The sequence below is a fragment of the Rhinolophus sinicus genome, linkage group LG02, assembly GCF_036562045.2.
Source record: "Rhinolophus sinicus isolate RSC01 linkage group LG02, ASM3656204v1, whole genome shotgun sequence".
Classification (NCBI taxonomy): Eukaryota; Metazoa; Chordata; class Mammalia; order Chiroptera; family Rhinolophidae; genus Rhinolophus; species Rhinolophus sinicus.
The window spans coordinates 157,802,202-157,822,484 of record NC_133752.1 but is presented as its reverse complement, the minus strand read 5'-3'; the positions used below and the strand labels follow the sequence as shown (position 1 = coordinate 157,822,484).

The 20,283-nt window shown below is 32.8% G+C and overlaps 1 protein-coding gene across 11 annotated transcripts in view; it reads right to left on the bottom strand.

Moving 5' to 3' along the window:
* KIF21A (kinesin family member 21A) overlaps window positions 1–20,283 on the bottom strand; it is a 132,815-nt gene that overhangs the window by 31,379 nt on the left and 81,153 nt on the right. For 7 of the 11 annotated variants that reach the window (XM_019736387.2, XM_019736403.2, XM_019736427.2 and 4 more), the window contains exons 11-23: window positions 19,089–19,292; window positions 13,598–13,636; window positions 9,422–9,512; window positions 8,884–9,001; window positions 8,325–8,513; window positions 7,662–7,861; window positions 6,442–6,549; window positions 3,171–3,239; window positions 2,861–3,075; window positions 2,572–2,725; window positions 1,868–2,062; window positions 1,350–1,451; window positions 419–584 (exon numbers count right to left, since the gene is read on the bottom strand). In XM_019736387.2, coding sequence (XP_019591946.2) covers window positions 419–584; window positions 1,350–1,451; window positions 1,868–2,062; window positions 2,572–2,725; window positions 2,861–3,075; window positions 3,171–3,239; window positions 6,442–6,549; window positions 7,662–7,861; window positions 8,325–8,513; window positions 8,884–9,001; window positions 9,422–9,512; window positions 13,598–13,636; window positions 19,089–19,292 — 1,850 coding nt within the window. The remainder of the gene's footprint in view (window positions 1–418; window positions 585–1,349; window positions 1,452–1,867; window positions 2,063–2,571; window positions 2,726–2,860; window positions 3,076–3,170; window positions 3,240–6,441; window positions 6,550–7,661; window positions 7,862–8,324; window positions 8,514–8,883; window positions 9,002–9,421; window positions 9,513–13,597; window positions 13,637–19,088; window positions 19,293–20,283) is intronic. The other 4 variants (XM_019736418.2, XM_019736489.2, XM_019736430.2 and 1 more) reach the window with 1 other exon arrangement.

The window sequence follows — 20,283 nt, the reverse complement described above, 5'->3', positions numbered from 1 at the left end:
TATATAGAATAGATGCCATAACAAAAACTTATAAATTTATTTTTTAAGGTAGTTAGATATGCAGCATAAAGCGATGACCCTTGGTTAATACTATAAATAATTTAAACAACCAATTCAGAAACTTGGTTGATCTTCTTTATCTATAAAAACTAATTGCTTAATAAGGTTAAATAAGCCTTTTAAAGTTGGTAACGTTTCTTGCAACGACAATAATTGAATAAAGTTGTCGTTTCTTGGAATGACAATAATTACCTCTCCCTAAGTTTATACATGCAAATTAAGGAAGGAATAATTAATAAAAGCATAAGTAAATATAGCATCTATTCAGTCAAGCTATAGGGGAAAGAGGTAGGGAACAGCATACTCAAAGAGCAAAGCTGTCATGCAATTCATTTAACTAAAATTTAGTCCCAATTACCTTGTAAAGCATGGCCTAGTAAAGCATCTAGCTCAGGATTTAATTCTGCTTTCTCTTTCAACATATGGAATAAGAGCTGGTTTTGTGTAGCACTGGTTATTTCAGTTTGTTTAAGTCGACCTTCAAGTACTTTAATTTGAGCCTCTTTCTGGGCAGCTTGAAGACCCTGTAACAACACCAAAAATATAAATAAAATTATCTTAAATCATATAAAACAGAATCTACCACACAAAGATCTGCATCAAATAGCAAATGCATATGATATATGGATGTTGACACCAGATAGACCTTGATTCATCTCAGCTCCTCCACTTCCTAGCTTGGTGACCTTGAGCAAGTTTCAGCTTACTCAAATGCAAAATGATATGAATAATCCCTACTTCCTAGCACTTGAGAAGATTAAGTAAGAGAACATAACGTAAAGGGTCTGGGCACAACCCCAACGTGAGAAAAAAAGGAAGTCAGAAATCATTATCACCTTCAACATTTAGTGAGAAGTTTCTCACGGGTGACAGGTTAATGCATTTACATTCAAAAGGGCAGGAGTGCAACTATATTTTTTCCTTTCTGATTTTTTTTTTTGAGATGTAAAGAATCAGTATCAAACAAAAACTATGATACCAAATTTGTTTGCAACCCAAGAGCCGTTTTCTTTTAATTTTTCCTTTGTTAGAGTAAAAGAGGGATTATTTCTTCTTTACGTTGTTTATCTGTTCTAATATACAAGCACAATAGATGACAAGCTAGTGGAATTGATCTAAATATTGCCGACTTTTCTTAACTCTAAAGAAAGGCAAAGGGAATACTTTCTAATTTAAAAAAAAAGAATCTTCTTCCTCATTACAAAGGAAAGGGCCACTGGGAAAGATCAACAAACTACAATGAATTAATAAAAACTCAGGTTTCCAATCATAGTGTAGTTAAATCTTACCTTATTAATGCCCATTGACAGGAAGTGATCTAGTAGATATCGGGCTTCGGTAAGCGTGCAAGCATTAATGACTGCAGTGACATCCAGTGTTTCTCCTTCTTCCTGCATGAAACCAGCATATGATGTCACCTTACTTTGAGCTAACTATATTTAAACAGAAGGCAAAAGCCTATGGTGTCATGTACTTATTTGATAGTATTGGGTTAGCTAATGAGACTCCTCATAATAGTATAAAATATGATCCCTATCCCAAGAAACAAACGGTCTAGTTGAAAAGGTAGGACACATTTGAGCAGTTAAGAATTCAAGATGGGTTAATACATGATATGTGTCTTTTACAAACAATAAATAATAAAATCAGCAGAAAAATCTGGAAAGCAGGCAGAGAGTTGTATACATGCAAACCTGAAAGTCGTATTAAACCAATTAACAGAAAATTCCTTCACATAAAAATTCAAAGTGCTTTTAATAATAAAAACTACTTTTCATTAAGCCATTAATTTTTTTTAATTACAAACCTTTGCTTCTTCCATCTGCATGATGTTGGCTTGACAATCAGAAATACTGTCATTGATATAATCTATATTAGCAGTTAAGGACTCCATCTCCTCATTGATGTTAAGCACATTTTTATCTCCTTCTCCACTCTCCTTGATTATTCTTTCCCTTCTTTTTGAAAGTTTTTCTCGTCTTTTTGTGAGTTCCTCCCGTTGCTATTGAGAAAACAGGTTGGATTTTAAGAAATGATGTTCACCTAAGACATTGAGACATTATGCTTAGGGAAATAAGTGAGTCACAGAAGGGCAGATACTGAAGGATTCCACTTATATGAAGTCTCTCAAGAGGTCCCACTCATAAAAGCAGTAAGCACGATGGTGTTTGCCAGGGGCTGGGGACATGGGGAGAAGGGGAGGTGCTATTCAATGGGTATAGGGTTTCAGTTACACGAGATGGGAACGTTCCAGAGATCTGCTGCACAATATCGTGCTTATAGTTAACAATACTGTGCTGTACACTTAAAAATGTGTGAAGAGGGTAAATCTCATGTTACCTGTTCGTACCTCAACTTTAAAAATATGATGTTCATCTATTCATACACAATGCAATCAAAACTCACCAAAAAGAAACTTGGTTAGTATTCAATTTACCCACGGAACAAGTTTGGAAAATCAGAATTAATAGTCAGCTAAGAAAGAACACTTGTACTTTCTGTTCCCCACACCTTGAGTAGTCTATTCATATCAGCCTCCATATTGGAAATGGTCATTTTCTGCATGATGATGTCTGTGACTCTGCGCTCAAGAAGCTGCCACTTCATGCGAGCTGTCTTGGAAACGAACACTCGGCCCGTCAATACTTTCCTCTGATATTTTTTTCTGTAATCATATAAAAACAGACAGTGTTTATTTGATTATGCATTAGCAAATAATATGCTGTTTTTCATTGAATGCCAACTTTCAGAAATAATGCCATAAAGATTATGTCAAGAGGAATAGAAGAATTGGGTTGACCTGGTTCCATTTGCTGTGGACGTTGGTAAGGCCTGGACTCTTGCCACAGGAATTCTCATTTTCTGCTGGGCTGCTGCCCTTGAAGCATCTGTTTCTACAGCAGCTGCACTGGAACCTGTGTCCTGAATGGGGGTATCGGATGAGCTCACCTTCCGAGTAATTTTTCCAGCCACTTTATCGGACATGGGCCTTACTTGCCTACGAAGAGCTGTAACCTGAAATAGCAAGAGAAACAGACTCATTCTCTTAGTCTATAGAAATACATCATTTATCTCAAAGCCAAAAGGTTTCCTCCAAATGGGCTACTTGCCTCTTCAGTTTTGCGACGAAGAACCACTTCTTGGTTTCTTTTTTGCGCTTCCAGAAGTCTCAGTTGATGCTATAAAATAATATTGAATAAGCTAAAATAGTAAACTGAAAGATACAATACTTACTACTCCTATATTAACATATTTTCCCATTCCTACTGGGAACTATAGAGATCTTAGCAGAATGTAAGCTAACAACAACCTTGCATCTATTACTACAGAGATAGATATTTCATTCCAAAAAACACAAATACATATTGATATAGCCATCTGTCTTCAGAAAAATAACTCTGTGACACATACTTTTATTTAACAAACACTAATAGAGTTCTTCCTATATATAAGTACTTTTCTAAATGCTTTACAAATGTTGTCTCATTTCATTTTTCTTAGACATTTTGTTTTGCTGGCTAAGGCATGAACAGAAAGAAACACAGCTTAGAATCTCTACAATAGAGGCATTTTACAATGTATACAGTAATTTTAAATTCTGTTTTTAATATAGGGAGAGCACATATTAATTGTATTAGCACTTTATAATAACTCTAGGAATGTTCTAATGTTGGGTAAAGTAAATGGACAATAAAACATGTCAGTATTGGATAACAATTTATTTCTAGGTACTCTACATGATAAAGACAATTAATTATGGATTACTTTAAGCCATTTTATAGTGCTCTAATTTAGGAAAGAAGTTTGGACTGAAAACATAGAACCTAGTTCTAGTTCTGTCATTTATTCAACTCTGTGATCTTGGGTAAAGCTTAGGTATTGGACTTGATCACAAATCTTTCTTCTAGGACTTAGATTCTGTGCTATAACAACTAACCCCTCATGTTTTGTATTCCAAATTCAAACAGATCATTCATTTCATATTTATGCATGTTCCTATCATCTCATCAGATGAGAACTCTTAGAGAAAAGGATTCTATTTTATCACTGTCATATCTTCATTTACTACAACAATGATTAACGTGGATGCAAAGTTAATATATTTTTTAAAATAAACTACCAAAAATAAAAATTAACATATAGTTTGAAATTTGTTACTGCATTATATTTCTTCCTATTAAAAGTCAAATCTCAAGCTCCTTCATATTTTTTGAATGGTGTGCAAACATACTTGGTTCTCAAAGGGTTCAACGAGAAACATGACAAGAAACAATTTAGAAAGGTCAGTATGCACACAAAGCAAGAAATAAAATAGAGAAGTCCGAGTGTGAGCTTTGTATGTGATTAGCCAACCTCACATCTTTATAATAGAATATTATGTCATATATGATCATGTGTTACAGATAAAATTCCAAAGTTCCATCCCAAGAGTTAATTGTTCAATAGTGATCTCTCTATCTCATATGAATTAGTAATAAAGAAATAAGTAACATGAATTGTAAGGAAATTGTTCCTGTCAGTCAAAAGTTTTCATTAAAAACAAAATAAATAGCCAAAAAGTGGAAATAGGCCAAATGTCTGTCAATTGAGGAATGGATAAACAAAATGTGCTCTATCCATAGAGCCATAAAAAGTAATGAACTACTAACACATGCTGTAACATGGATGAACCTTGAAAACATCATGCTAAACGAAAAAAGCCAGACACAAAAAAACTACATATTGTATGATTCCATTTATATGAAATGTCCAGAATAGACAAATCCATAGAAACGGAAAATAGATTAGTGGTTGCCGGGTTCTAGGAAGAAGGAACAATGGGAGTGACTGCTAACGGGCATAAGGTTTCTTTCTGGAGCAATAAAAGTGTTCTCGAATTAAGTAGTGGTAATTGTACAATATTGTGAACATAATGAAAACTTGAATTGTACAGTTTAAAAAGTGAAATTTTATGGTATGTTAATTATATCTCAAATTTTGAAAAATAGCAGATAGGAAAAAAAAAAAAAAGAATAGGCAATATGTTAGAAGATGCTCCTACTTGATTTCAGTAAGAACATAATGATATAAATAAGATCTAAAGTGCCCAGGAATTGAAAGTGGCAAAATACACTGATTATTAAAACATGTTGATATGCTGGGGGAAAAAAAGAAATAAATATAGTAGTCATCTGGCTAAAATATCTACTTCTCTACCTCCTATTCTCTCCTCTCTATCTCCTTCAATTTCCTCTTTAGCGCCCAAGGTAAATTTCTATTTTCTTCAATATGCTGTATGCTCATGTGTTCTTCAGGGAGGATTTAGATGAAATTGAACAAAAAAAAAGAAACAAAGGCTGAAACCTAACCAACAATGGAAAAAAGAAAGTGATGACTTATTTTTTTTTTCCAATTACAGTTAACATTCAATATTATATTAGTTTCAGGTGTACAATATAGTGGTTTGACATTTACATAACATATGGAGCAATCTCCCCAATAAGGATGAACTCTTCTTTTAAGAAAAATAATCATAAATGAAATAACATATTGCCAAAAATTTGTGAAGAAAAGAACAAATCAAAATAACCTATAACCCTAACACAACTATAGTTAATATGTTGGGATATATCCTTCAAAACTGTACCTCATTTTAATTAAGCATGCATGCATGAAATGCTACTTTACCTTTAATGTTAGGTCATATACTCTTTTTCATTTTACTATGCAATTTCCAAACCCTAATTTCTAAAGGATAACTAACAACCTATTAAATGAGATGGACTATAATTTATTAACCATTCCCCTTCCTGTCATCTTGGTTGTTTTTACATTTTCCACTATTACAAATAACCCTAAAGTGAAGGTTTTAACACACAGCAATTTTTCTTATTTCAGATTGTTTTCTTAGTCTTAGTTCATGGAAGTAAAATTCTTGAGTCAAAGAATACAAAAATTTTTACAGCTCTTAGTAAAGCCTCTTTCAGTGAAGCCTGGTTACTATGCCAGGTACATTTCTAAGAATCTCTAATGGTGAAACTGTCTGGAACCATCCCCAAATCGCTACCTTATATAATACTGCAAGTAGTCCCTTGATCTCCCTAGAGATAATCAGTTGTTCTTTGCCATTTTCTTTCCTGTCATCATCTAGGAAATAAGCTTTCAAAAAAATTTATAATAACACTATAGTGTTTTTCATAAACTTTTATATTTAATTAATACAAACACCATGATAAACACATACTATAATAAACACCATATTACAAAGTTAACGCTTATTTATTTATTATTCCTTAGCCTGTCTTAAATAGTTATAGTTATCATAAATTTTTCAGCCATTTGTTAAACAATCTGTTTCAAGGTACAATATTCATAAATAACTGAGAGTTAAAGACCACTCACATCTCTTTTACGTTGATCTTTTTTCAATTGTGCAATCTCTCTGTTTCTTCTAGATTCTGTCAATCTGGCTTTTTCTTGTTCTTCTTTCATTTGTTTCATTAGGCGAACCTAAAAAATTAGGTAAATACATCTATTGGAATTACCCTATCACAAAATTCATTAAGTAAATCACATATATGGAAGTAAGTTCTCAGAAGTCTGAATACTTCACATGGAAACGTGGAATTCTGCTGCACATTTTCAATGGTCAATTCTTATTTTGGTCGGATTAATGCATTTATATTTTTAATACATTTCTAATACATTTCTACCAAATTGCTTAGTGCTTCACGATTTTACATTCGGTGTTCAGTTGTTCTACAACTTTAATGAATTCTTGGTACTTAGCTTATCACCAGTAGCTTTATGACCTTGAACGAGTTATTAAATCTCTCTAGGCTTTGATTTTCTCGTATATAAAATGGAGATGATAGTGCTATGGCACTGGACTATTATGAAAATTCAATGAATTAATTCCTGCGCAGTGCCTATAACAGCATACAGTAAGCACCCAATAATTTCAGCTATTGTCAGCAACAAATACACAACATAATCATCTAACTACTTCCTAAATCATTTCCACATTTGCGATTTTAAAGAAACATAGTTTATTTTCATGCCAAATGTTAAGAATAATTGATCCCACAACAAAAACAGATAAAATATCAGGATTCACAGACTCTCTTTGGTCTGGAAAAGAAACTTGGTTCTGTTGTAGCATGGGAATGATAAACACCAAATTCAGGATAGCTGTTACCTCTTAGGGAAAGGGGAATATAATCAGGAAGGGATACACGGGGGCTTTGTGTATATCTGCAATGTTTAATATCTTAAACTAGATAGTGGATATAGTGTTCGTTATGTAATTATCTATGCTTTTTTTTGCATGTTTGAAATACTTTATACTTTTGTTAACCTTGTGTAAGAGTTTTAAGAGGAGAAATACTCATCAAAGTCCAAGAAATCCTTTTGGCCACATGATTTTCAGTTATTCTTAAGAAAAGCTTTAATAATGATGACTATTAGGAAACAATGCCTAATTGCTCAAAAGAAGTGCATCATTTATTTGTAAGACTGGGTTACCTCTTATTGAATAAGAAAAGAACCACAATAATTTCTTTTTGTCCCAAATGACACAAGCATCTTCAACATAATACTTTAGTGGAAAATATAATCAATACCTTTGTTTTTTTCATTTCCATCACATCCTGCTGTAATTTCTTCAATTGCTTTTCATATTGAGACTGATTTTTAAGCAACCTCGCATGTTCTTTTTGAGCTGTCTGAAGTCTCTGCAGTTCTTTATTCATGGCTTGGAGCTTCTTTTCATATTCAGACTTAACTTTTTTTGCCTTTTCTTCTGAGTAGGTTTCCACTGAGCCTAAAAAAATCAAAGGATATTTGTATTTGTTTCTGTGAGACACAGATTTTTCTTTCACAGATTTACAATTTATGTCCTTAGAGAAGAACTATCTCCCAAACACAAACCTCAGAGGTCAGTGTGTCTTTGAATCACTTCCACTGTAATTATCCATTCTTAATTTGTTTAACAATTACTGGAGTTTTTTTGTTGTTGTTTTGTTTTTTTGTTTTTTGTTTTAGTTTAAGACACGTTTCCAGCATAAATCAAGACATTAAAACAATTAACCACAACTTTGTACAAAATAATTAAATAGCCTAGACAGGTACCAGAATGAAAAAGCAAGATAATATTTAATATAAAAAGATAAATTCACATTTAATGTGGCTTCTAAGGTAACTTTTTCCTTCTAAAGGAAGCGATGATAAAAATCAATTTTGACAATTTATTTTGAACTTTAATTTGAATTAAATATAATTCTTACCTAAGTTTTGAAGCACCTGGTCTCTTTCAAGCTGAGTGTCCCGAATTTTATGTTGCAGCATCATTAGCTTCTCCTCATACTGCTTTTTCAGCGTCTGCAGTCTTTTCTGGCTGTTTTCTAGTTCATCAATCAGCTTTTGCTTGATTGCAATTTCACAGGTAATATTTGCTAAGTCTGCTTGATAATTGGCTATTTATAAAAGAAGAAAATAAAAATACTAGGAAAGGTCAAAATATTATATTTCTAGCTTTCAAGCAACAGCGTGAAAACCATCACCTACATTCAGGTATTCACTTAGCAGCTCTAAAATCAATGTTCTGGATAAATCAAAAACTAAGAAAGGTGAACAAGATAAAGAGTGTTCACCTTGATCAGGGACAACACATACCACTTACTAAATAAGCATGGAAATCACACAATGACTAAATCCAATAAGGGAAGAAACATGAGCCAGGAAGGGCAGACAGAGGTCAGCAGTTAAAAAATGTTAAGAGTTTTCTGTCATGTTTTAAACAAGCTCCCTAAACGAATTTCTGTCCTGATACTAAAGGGCAAATACCTTTTTCATCTGATTCAGAATCTGATTCATCAGAGCTTTCACCCCCTTCAATGTCATCTTCTTCTTCCTCCTCCTCCTCTTCCTCATCCTCATGATCACTTACTTCTTGACCTTCTTCCTAAAATGTGGTTTATGACCATTAATAAAACAGGACAGGCAGGGCAAACTGATTACCTCATTAAGAGAGACTGATAGAGTAGAAAGTATAGAAAACAAAAATTTCACTTTTCATCAGGTCAAAAAATCATTTCACAATTTTAAGATTTTTACATGATAATTTTGTCTTAAACCAAAGAGTACTTCATCTGTCAGAGTATTCTATGCCCCCATACACAGTGCTTTCACAATGCACAAGAATGAGAGCTGCTGATATTTTATAGCTCACATTTCTAAAGAAAAGAGGTCCTCATGAAAACAGTTTAAAATCGATGCATGATAACCATTTCCCTCTTCTACATATAAGTTATTACATTTATTTGCAACCAAGAACAACCTAACCCAGGGACTAAAACGTACAAGTTCATTCTTTCATACTTACCACTTCTAATTCATTGTTTTCTCTTTCTGAAATACCCTTTTCTTCTTTCTTCTCTTGGTCAGTGTCTGTATTATCCTCTTTACCAGCCACACTTAAAAGAAAAGGGACAAAAGGATATGGTATTAAAGTAGAGGTGAAAATGGTTTACATTTTTCTTCTAGATTTTTTAAACCATCAATTATTTGGGAAAACAAACAGAAGAGTTAATCATTAGAAAGTTATCATGTCTGATGCTTCAGAGGAAAATAGAAATTGCCATCCAACCAATAGAAATTGCCATCCAACCAACAGCACAGTGATTTATATTAGTGGAGAAAAACATATTTTCCAGAAACACTGAGGAATAGATTACACCCTGGAGCATGAGACCTGATGAGACAGCTAAGAACTAGCCCTAGTAACATCCAATTAACTAGAATGGAGGCAATTTAAATTCAAAGGAAATCAAAACAAATACTTCGTTTTATCATCTTAAACATAGAAAAGTTTTATCATCTAAACACAAAGATATAGGAACTGTATTTTTATTGATGTCCTAATACATTTAGGAATAAATCTGAAGATCCAAAACAAATCTGCTCATGGTAAGTTTGTCTACACTAGCTGCATCCATCAGAGCGTTCAGATCTTCTCTGGGAGTAACACAGGCTCTTTTTTCCTAGACCTTACCTACAGCACTGGGCTGTTTCTCAAAGTGTTCTCACAGAAATGGGTCTTTGTACATCAAAACTGTCTGAAGTTCAGCCTGACCTGACTTGTGAGTGAATAGGAATTCCAAAGTCTGCCACAAGATTCTCCATACTAGAAGCCTCCTCTTCAATGACCTAGTACTACCAGTCCTAGCTACACACTGAGGCACATTGATATCTAAAATAACACTGATGCCAGTTAATGGTTAGAGCTAAACTAACTCAAACCTGGTGGCCCTGAGAAGACAGAAGACTCTACAGTGAGTGAAGTGTTTTCACACTTATATCACTTTGACCCTTTTTAGGGGTTTAGCAACCATAATCAATTATGCAAAAGTTACACTTCTGCTCACTAGACTCATATGTTTAATCAGGCTAAGTAATATTAGAAAGTGAACTTTAAATGCATCTACAATGGAAAAGATTTCTTCTTGTCCTATAATAACATTTTTTTTTAAGTATTAATAAAAAGAATATTCAAATAAGGCAATATTCTCCTAATAAAATTCCCCCCCTAGAATAAGCTTAAAAACTCAGAATATCTTTATAACATCTAACATTTCTTTCAGATATCCTGCTACATCAAAAAATTGCCCTAATACACGGGTTTATTTTTAGTTTCTAGACTAAAAATTTAATCTTATTTAGGCTCTATTATTATTGTTAAACTCCAATGTTGAACTTTAGGTCTCAATTTTCACAGATACTTTTGTACTCAGAACAAGATGAATTATAAATATTTTTCCTTTATAAGCACTTTTCAGAGTTAATATTTATTTATGGATTATTTCTTTAATTCCTGTCTCCCCCACTAGACTGTAAGCCTCCTGCCCATGTGGCTCAGCATTACATCCCCAGCACTCAGGGGATGTGCATGATAAATGCGCAGTAAGTGTTTGTTAGCATATCAGTCCCTGTGACTGTGCACCTCTGCTTGGCACCTCCACCTATGTGTCTCACTCACTAATTATGTTAGAGTTTAATGTTATGGATTGAACGATTCATAATGATGCATGGGAGATAGCATATCTCTAGAATGAGAAGCAACTACCAGTAGGAATATCAAGTAAATTATAACCAAGTTCCATGAGTGTTAAGTCACTTTGTTAGAGAAAAATGCTCATTATACTCAATGCCTCTCTCATATCACTTATATACTATAGTAGGACTGCTGATTTTCCACCATCACGCAATTCAAGCTGAAAATCTGGAAAGACACTCCCCTTTAGGCAATTATCCCACTGAAAGGCCAGTACCATATACTCAGACAGTGCTGTACTTGAGATTTAGGACTAAGGTTAAGGATTAGGAAAGGAGAATGTGTTAGGAATGATATCGCCCATCAGCATTCCCCGTCCCCTCCCCTATGCAGTCTCCCTTTCTCACCTGCAAATGGTGCAGCATATAACTTTTGTTACTGTCACTTCCTTCATTACTTCAAGTTCCAACCCAACCTCCTCCCTTTTATTCAGGTTTATAGCCATATGATTACTGTATTCCAAACACTGGGCCCAACACACCCACCTACTCCCTCCAGTATCTAGTTTAATAAATGTTACTTTTGACAATATAAAGTTAACTCATATATTATAAGCTGTTTATGCCAATTCTGATGCAGAAAAATCAGCAGTTGTAACTTTCCATTATTAATTTACCTTTATAAATTACTTAAGACTTAAGCTTGTAAAATACAAGATGATACTTGATCATTGTACCTCAAACATTCAAGCTTTCCGCAATAAAATGAGACATGTTGATATCTAAAATAAGTATCTAAGGGGGCAGCAGTGAATGATATTTAACTTTGCACTTTACATCGGATCAGAATCTTGGAGCTGGAACACTAGTGATCACGTGGTTTAACCCCTTTAACAGTTGACAACCAATGTCCACATTTTTGTTGACAACCAATGAAGGAACTGTGGCCTGGGGCAGTTCATCCACTCAAGGGGACTAAACCAGGTGTCATGACTCCCAGACCAGTATTCTAGGGTCATGCAGTTCAATCCACAGACAGGGAAGACCAGCACTGTCCAGGAGCCTTTTATTAATAGCTGTGCAGAGTCTCCGGCTCCACCTCAGTCCTACTGAATCAGAACCTTCCTTTGATCAAACTCGCCAGGTGACTTGTATGCATATTCATGTGCCAAAAGCCCTGTCCTACACCACCAAACTGTTCTGCTTTTGCTGTCCTTTAAGGATGATACAGAAGTTGGAAAAAATCTACATACATTTAAAGGACCTGACTATTTTAAGGTGAGAAAATGCTTCTACACACTACTTTAACCATGTATCTTATTTTTGACCTTTCAAAAATAGAAAAAATTTCACATTTTTAAGTTCTTAATTTCATTTCAATGATAACAGGTCTTAAATATATACTAATTAGGTAAGTTCTAGTGTTGACTTATTGACAATTAGAACTACATTCTAATTATAGAATACCTTAAATAAGTTATAGAATTATAGAAACTCTAGAATACTATATGATATGTAGGATATATACTTGTGGAATGTAAATTATGAAATAATTTCAAGAAATTATAATTTTTAAGCTTTCATATTTAAAGTAAGATTTTTTTAGCTAATCGTTGCATAGTAAATATTTTCAAAAAGCTTATTTTAAGTAAGAGATGACATTTCTAAAGTGGTGCTTCCAAAATACTTAAATATTATTAAAACCAGCCTATTTTCTTAATCATTTTCATTATATAAATTGGAGATTTATTTAGAAAAATCTATGAAGAGAAGTTCTGATAAGAAGTGAAATACTACTTGATCCTGGTTTAAATAACCCTAACTCTGAATGAGTAAAATGCAAATGTTTATTATGTAGAGAAATATGCTTCTAGATTTTGCTTAAATTTCAAATGAAAAAAAAGATATCTTGTTTTTGATGCTCACTTCAAATACACTTTGAAAGCAATAATGTTTTCTAAATTAAACCTTAAGAATTCTTTGTAAATCTTATCTGTAGTAGGGCCACAGTTTCCTTTTGCTTTGTTGCCATTTTAATGTTGTTTTCCAACAGAAATTATACCAAATAAGGAAGAGAGGAGAAAGAGCCCACCTGTGACTCAGCATGGACTACAACAAAATGTCAATTCCCGCCCAACTAGTAATTCCCAATCTGTTCACAAGTTTTTGAAAAATACATTCTGAAAGTATTCTGTCAAATGATGGTTTTTTGGGGTCATTTTTAGCATAAAAATGGTAAGTCACCTTCATAACTCTGATAGTTTATTCTGAAATCACATGAAATTGCCTGAATTTTAATTCATGTAACTAGTGAGGATTTTATTCTTAAAAAGATTTTTCAAAAATATATTTGGTGTTTTTGTTAATTTTACAAAATCATCATTACTTGTAGGAGTACCAAGCTAATCTAGTCTGAAACAACCCATATAATTCTATAACACATTTCCTTTTGAATGGCAACTAAGTATTTAAATGACATTTTAATAAAAAACCTGGGAAATATTCCAACCTTCTTTCTTCTCGATTGCTTTCCTCAAGTTTCTGTAGCCTTCAAAATCACGAGGCACAGTATTGGATGGCCAAGCCAATGAAGGACAAACCAGACAGTAAAAAGCGAGAGTGATAAGAAGGTAAAAATGATACATGAGCTTGAAGACTTTAAAATAAATTTTAAAAGATATCATCAAAGGACAATACACAGTAAAAAGGCAATACATTTTGTATGAATAAAAAGTAAGTAGAAAAACAAGCAGCATTATATCTAAGAAGAATATATATAGACTATCAGTTGAAATTATTTAGCAATAAGATATAAAGTCTCAATTTATATAAGTAGTAAGAGTGTTTGGATGCCATTGCATTTTAAAATCTGAAATGGATCCATTTTCTCAGCTTCCCCCAAAGGCCTACTTTCAATGATCTCCTCTGCCTTTTAAACCTTTACAGAAGATGTTTTTATGGCATCATTAAAAGAACTTCAAAAAGTAATGCCTTTATACCATAATATGAAAATACCATTAATACTACATGCTAGGATACTACTTCTAAACTTGTTTTCTATTCTAATATACTACATGTGAACATCACTAAATCTAAAAAAGAAAATACTCTATTTCAAAATTATACATGAAATGGTATTACAGTCATATGAATATGGTTGTTACGATATCAGTGAAAAACTAATTTTATTAATTGAAAATTAAAATCTCATAATAGCACTGTACTAATTATTAAAAACTAGCTACCAAAAGGACATCTAAGGCAAAGGTGGCAATAAAATGGGAAATGTAGTACTTTCCATTAGTAAGATTATTTTTCCATCAGCTAAGTATTTAAAAACTATAAATATGTACTTAAAGGCTTTGAAATATTACTTAAACAATATTGAATGGGCAGAACTGGGCATCTTTACTCAATGGAATGTACTGATACCAATATTTGTCATGTAGACAAAAAGATAGATGTGCTAGGCTCCGAATAAGGATATAGCAATCTTGATACAGCCCACTCCTGCCCAGAATTCCAAAAATAATTTTCAGAATCATCAGTATTTCAAAATGAGATTGAGGCTTAGGTATGAATTATTTTATCAAGCCAGTTTTCATTTTTATTTTATAACGTGTGCTCACATGTGATTTTTATTTGTTGGCTTGTGATTGTATTTCACAATTAACTTTACTTGTACCACTATTACAAGAAGAGACTAGCAATCTTTCTGAGAAAAAAAGTCTACAGAATGATATTCACCAGGGATCAAAATTCCAGTATAATGGCTAGGAGAAGGAAAGTAAAGCCATTGCCTAATAAATCTGTGTGTTTCTAGATTTCAACCTGACACCACTAAAAACAAATATAATGCAGTCTGATGAATGAGTGAAGTTTTTTATAGTGCAAGTCATTTAAAGCTAGATATCCAAAAATATGGGAATTAATGTGTGAATGGTATATTTTCTTTATCCATATACATAAAAAAATACAAAGATACATTATTTCTAATCTAGGCTTATACTGACGATAATGAGCTGCCATGGCTCAGAAGATACGGTTCATTGGCAAAGAGTCCAAATTTTCTGTTTTCAGTAAGAATAATTTTTGTTTACCTTACACAAGAGATATATTAAAATGTATAGATGATAAAAGCTAATAAGCAGATAAACTTTAGATGTCTTCTCTATGACCTTAAAAAACATTACAATCAATAGTTCAAAGTGACAATGGAGGGGCAGATAAATAAACTAATAGCCTGATACTTCTCCATAATTTAAAAGAGTTCACTTTTTATTTCATTTAGTTCCATCACAGTGCTTCCTCTGGGGGGCGTAGTGGGGGGCGGGGCGGAGGGGCAGGCTCATATCTTACTAACCATTTTAACATTTATGTAACTAAAAAATAGGCAATACAGTCTACACAACTATTATCCCTTATTTTCTTATCCTTCCTTATTTTCTTATTATCTACACCTATGGATTAATTTACAGATCAACAGAAAGGTAGAAGACCCAACCTTAAAACCCCACATGTTAGCTATTGGTTGTAGCTTTGGTAAAGACTTTGATTCAGAAGAGGGTGAACCTTTCATGTAAAACAGGACTCATGACATCCTTCTTGAACACAAATACCACTCTGACATAAAAAATGACCCAGTTGCTGCTCCTCCTACCAACACTTACAATGTCAGAGGCCCCATAGCCACTAAAACAAAAAAACTAACACAAAAAGTAAAAGACATGGAGCTTCTTAAAGACTTTGTGGAGTCAGTAGGGAGGAAAGAAAGCAGCAATGAGAACCAGGGCAGCTTAGGAAAGGTGAACTAACAGGTCAAACACCAGACAGGTTTTGGAAACTCTCAGCCAGAAGGGGGCAAAAAACCCCACAAAATAATGATTTTTTTTCTAATTTATTCATGAGGTTGCTGATCAAAATTTTAGTATTTGGATTAATGCTTCCTCTTTCAAAATTACAAACATCCCTAGAAGAGAAGCTTATTGATTATAAGTCATTTCCACTGGCATGAATTCCTTTAGCCAGATGGCTTTGTGCCCAAGTTTGAATTTAAAGAGATGAGAGAAGAAAGTTGATGATTTTGAAATTGGAAGTATTAGGTTGGCGCAAAAATAATTGCGGTTTAAAAGGTAAACATAATTGCAAAAACCTCAATTACTTTTGCACCAACCAAATACTTTAGAGTAGGGTACTGAATGAATAAGGAGGAATGGATCAAAGCAGCATAGGGACACAGAAAGTTAGAAGACGGGAATAAGAAAGAATGACAGGCAGAAATTCACTTTTTTTTTCCCCCCGAAGGTTGGCTACACCAATGAATAAGCAAGTTTATTTCCCCTTTTTTGCCTTTTCCTACTCACTTCTGAATTGCTTTTACCAAAGTATAAAATGGGTAAAAATCATTTTATGTGAGTTGGGAAACCTGAATACTATGTATTCATAACACTTTCTTAGCGAGAAATTATTTCCATTTCCAAACAATTTTTGATTGAACTTACTGTCTATGTAAGGTTGAGACAGAACCCAAATTTTGCAATGCCCTCTCTGATAAGTAAATAAATATGAGGCATGTAACACAACTCAACTAAAATCAATACATCCAAACAGACACTATAGCCTTCAAAAAATTCCTGTGGGAGATGAATCACTAGCTTTAGTAAAGCTCCTGTCATTCTAAACACTTCTGGAACTCTTTGTCTGTTCTTTATTTCAACATGTAACAAGCCCTTTCGCTAAAATGAGAGCTTACCTACGTTTTTTAAATAGGAATTTACCTTATATACAGCTAAAAGTTATTGGGATCTACAGTGAAAAGTTGTTGATGATGAACAAAGTGCTTTATCACGCTGAGTAAAATAGTATTGGTTTTCATTTTTTAATCCACAACAAAGTTTGAATAGTGTGGTAAGAAAAATTCTACTAAATTTTACAAATTTATATATGTAGTGATATAAATTCATAAATGGGTTCTAAAGGCTTTTACAGTTATACAGTTTATGTCACACAACAAAATTTTTCTAGGTTCACACTACATTACATACTTTTTAATTTTACAAAGGCACATTATAGTATATGTGTGAAAAATGCTTTATAAAGCATTTTTAAAGCACCAAATAGGAGTTATTGATTTTTAGAAAGTATTAATTTATTTTTCTCATTTTAAACTATCTTTCATTTTTTTCATAGATGATTATGATAACATCTCTCATTTTACTTTCCCTGGCTTGTTTTTTCCTGAGAAATTTTTAAAATTTCGTATTACTTTTTGTTAGGAAATAACTTAGTTTTTTCACTGGGACTTTTTATGTTTAAATCCAGCTGTTCAGTAAGACTCTTAGCATTAAATCTGCTATTATTCTTATTTTAATAATTACTACATCTACCATAATCACTGAAGTCATAATTTTTCACTTTGAACTACTACTGTCTTAATTTTTTTTTCACCTTAAAATGGTTACAATTTCTATGAAAAAGCAACAGAAACAAATCTTAATCATAAAATGTTTTTTTTTTTAATACTAGTTATCAGTGAAAATGTTTATAACCCTGCATTGTCACAAAAATAACCTGCATCAGAGGTATTAATTTGGGGTACCTATGATCACTATAAGAATGTCAAAAACAGTCTAGGTCTCTATTGGGATCCCTATCTTTCTTCATTATTCATGTCCAACAGCTCATTAAGTTATCTCTAAATTTAATGCAAAAGGAAAGAGCAGAACTAGCTCATAATCTTGAGAAATGTACCCTATAATAACTATCATAGTTATTAGTCATGAATACAAACCATTTATACCTTTAAAGATAAGTCATAACATTTGACATTTTGACCAACTAAAGAATTATATTTTACAAGTAAATGATAAGTCATATGCAAAAGTCTCATTTTCATTCAAGCAGTATGTTAGGTCTCACTAGTTGCAATAATTCTATGATCATTATTTCAGTGTTAATTGCCCTAACCAGAGATGTGTGACTCCTTGCTTTAATTATTTTTATCATATCTTTTTAACTCAAGGACACAGAGCAGAATTAATATGAAGAATTTTATTTCCAGTAACTTCAACCAACTGAGTTTTCTAGGAAGAAATGCCTGGTTGCCTAAATAAATTTCTAAATAAATTGAGCAAAGCATTATGTAGACTAAATATCAATAATTCTATAATACAAAGTGCACCCCCTCTAATAACCCATTCGACAAATAAGATAGCTTTGCCTCCTTTTGAATATCTAGCCAAAAATGCTTAAAATTAATTTGACTGGCATGTTCAAAATATATTCTTAGTGATTTGACTGCACCATAGAATCAATATGTAAATGTAAAGAATTTGAGTGTTCAACCACTCACACATTACAAGTGGTCAAAGTTTTATTTTCCTCCTCTTCTTTGCACTCTGTTGATTTTAGAAGGAGATATTATTAGGATGCAAGGAATGAAAGCCTAGAACAGTGGAGAAAAACTAACTCCTTGTTAGAAGATTCAGAAAGCATGAAATAATAAATAACTTTCACGTAATCAAATTAGAAGCCCTGCAGAAAATACTTAAGAGACCAAATGATATTAAATGACAGTCTGATGGATTAGTTTAGCCTTTAGTTAAACTAATCTAAACAGGAATTAGACTATATCCATGTGACTATTTAATAGCATTAGAAAATGGGAAAAAAATGAAAACATTGAATTGTAATGGTACAGCAAGCTTTGCAGAAAAGAAAGATGAATGCAATGCAAAAGCAGCTATTTGAAGAAATAATAAAATAGTTTCTAATAGTAAATTTACCTAAATAAAATACATTATCATACTATTATAATTAGACATAATTTTACATACAAGTAGAGATAAGCTATTAAAAGCATAATTGTAATTGTCAGCTAATTTAAATGACATTTCACTTAATATACTTGACACTATGTATACTCATTAAAATCACAAATGAAAATATACTAAAAAGTAAGAAGAATAGGGATTCATATAGCAGTGATTTTATAACACTACCTTTTTTTCTTCTTCTTTTCTTTCCGTTTCAGCTTCTCTAAATCTTTCTTAGCTAGATCTATAATTTCAATGGTCTCTTTGTCTGAGGACAGTATAGTAGGAGAGAAAGATGATGACCCACTGAAATACGGTGATCTTGCAGTGGCTCTTGTCAAATTTTTTCGAAGGTTCTCATTCACAGCTTCACTTTCTAATAATTTTGCCCTAGTGAATAAAAATATAAATAGGAAACATATTTTTTTTGTATTGGCAAAAAATACATAACATAAAATTTACCACCTTAACCATTCCTAAGTGTATATAGTTCGGCAGCATACAGTACATTGAAACTGTTGTTACAATCATTGTCTTCATCTATTTACAGAACTTTTTCATCGTCTCCAACTGAAATTCTGTGCACATTGAACACTAACTCCTCATTCCCCTCTCCTCCCAGCCACTAGCAGCCACCATTCTACTTTCTGTCTCTGCAAAGTTGAGTACTCCAGGAATAAACATGTTTTTTTAAATTATTTGTTTCGCATGCTAAAAAGTTTTCCAAAATGCATTTCAACAGATAGGGATTTTTGTGTGTGTGTTTTTTTTTTTTAATATGTGTTCGACAGACAGAGGTTTTTTATTTATTTATTTATTTTACTACATGTGTTCACAAATATTTATGTTTAGGATATTTTTTTAATTCCCTGATTAAATAATTATAAATTTGAGGTCACTTTCTTAGTGCTCAAAAGTGCCAATAGTAATTAGATTACTTGCATTCTGGCCATTAGGCACTAGCTATCCTTGCTTTGTAAAGCCATCATTTAAACTTAAAATGTACGATCAGCATGGTTCCCTTCCTGTCAGTTCCTCATTCATCATGCTATAATAGCATTTCCAAATCTTTGCAAGGAATAGTCAAACTTGCCCCTAAATGGCTTAGAGACATCTGGCTCCTGAATATGGCGTGGGAAAAGATGGTATCTCCATGGAAACCTGAGTTTCATAATTGAAAACATTCTTTTGTTTGCCCAAGCGGTCCTAATAATGACAGGAGAATAATGTGTGCACTGTCAGTAATATGCAAAAACACAGAATGATAAGATCCTAAAAGAGCCTGGAGTCTTGAAACTAAAAGGGATTCAAAAAGTCCTCTAGGCCCGTCCCTTTACTTCTATTTGATTTAAACCACCAAGAAGAACACAATTATCTCCTT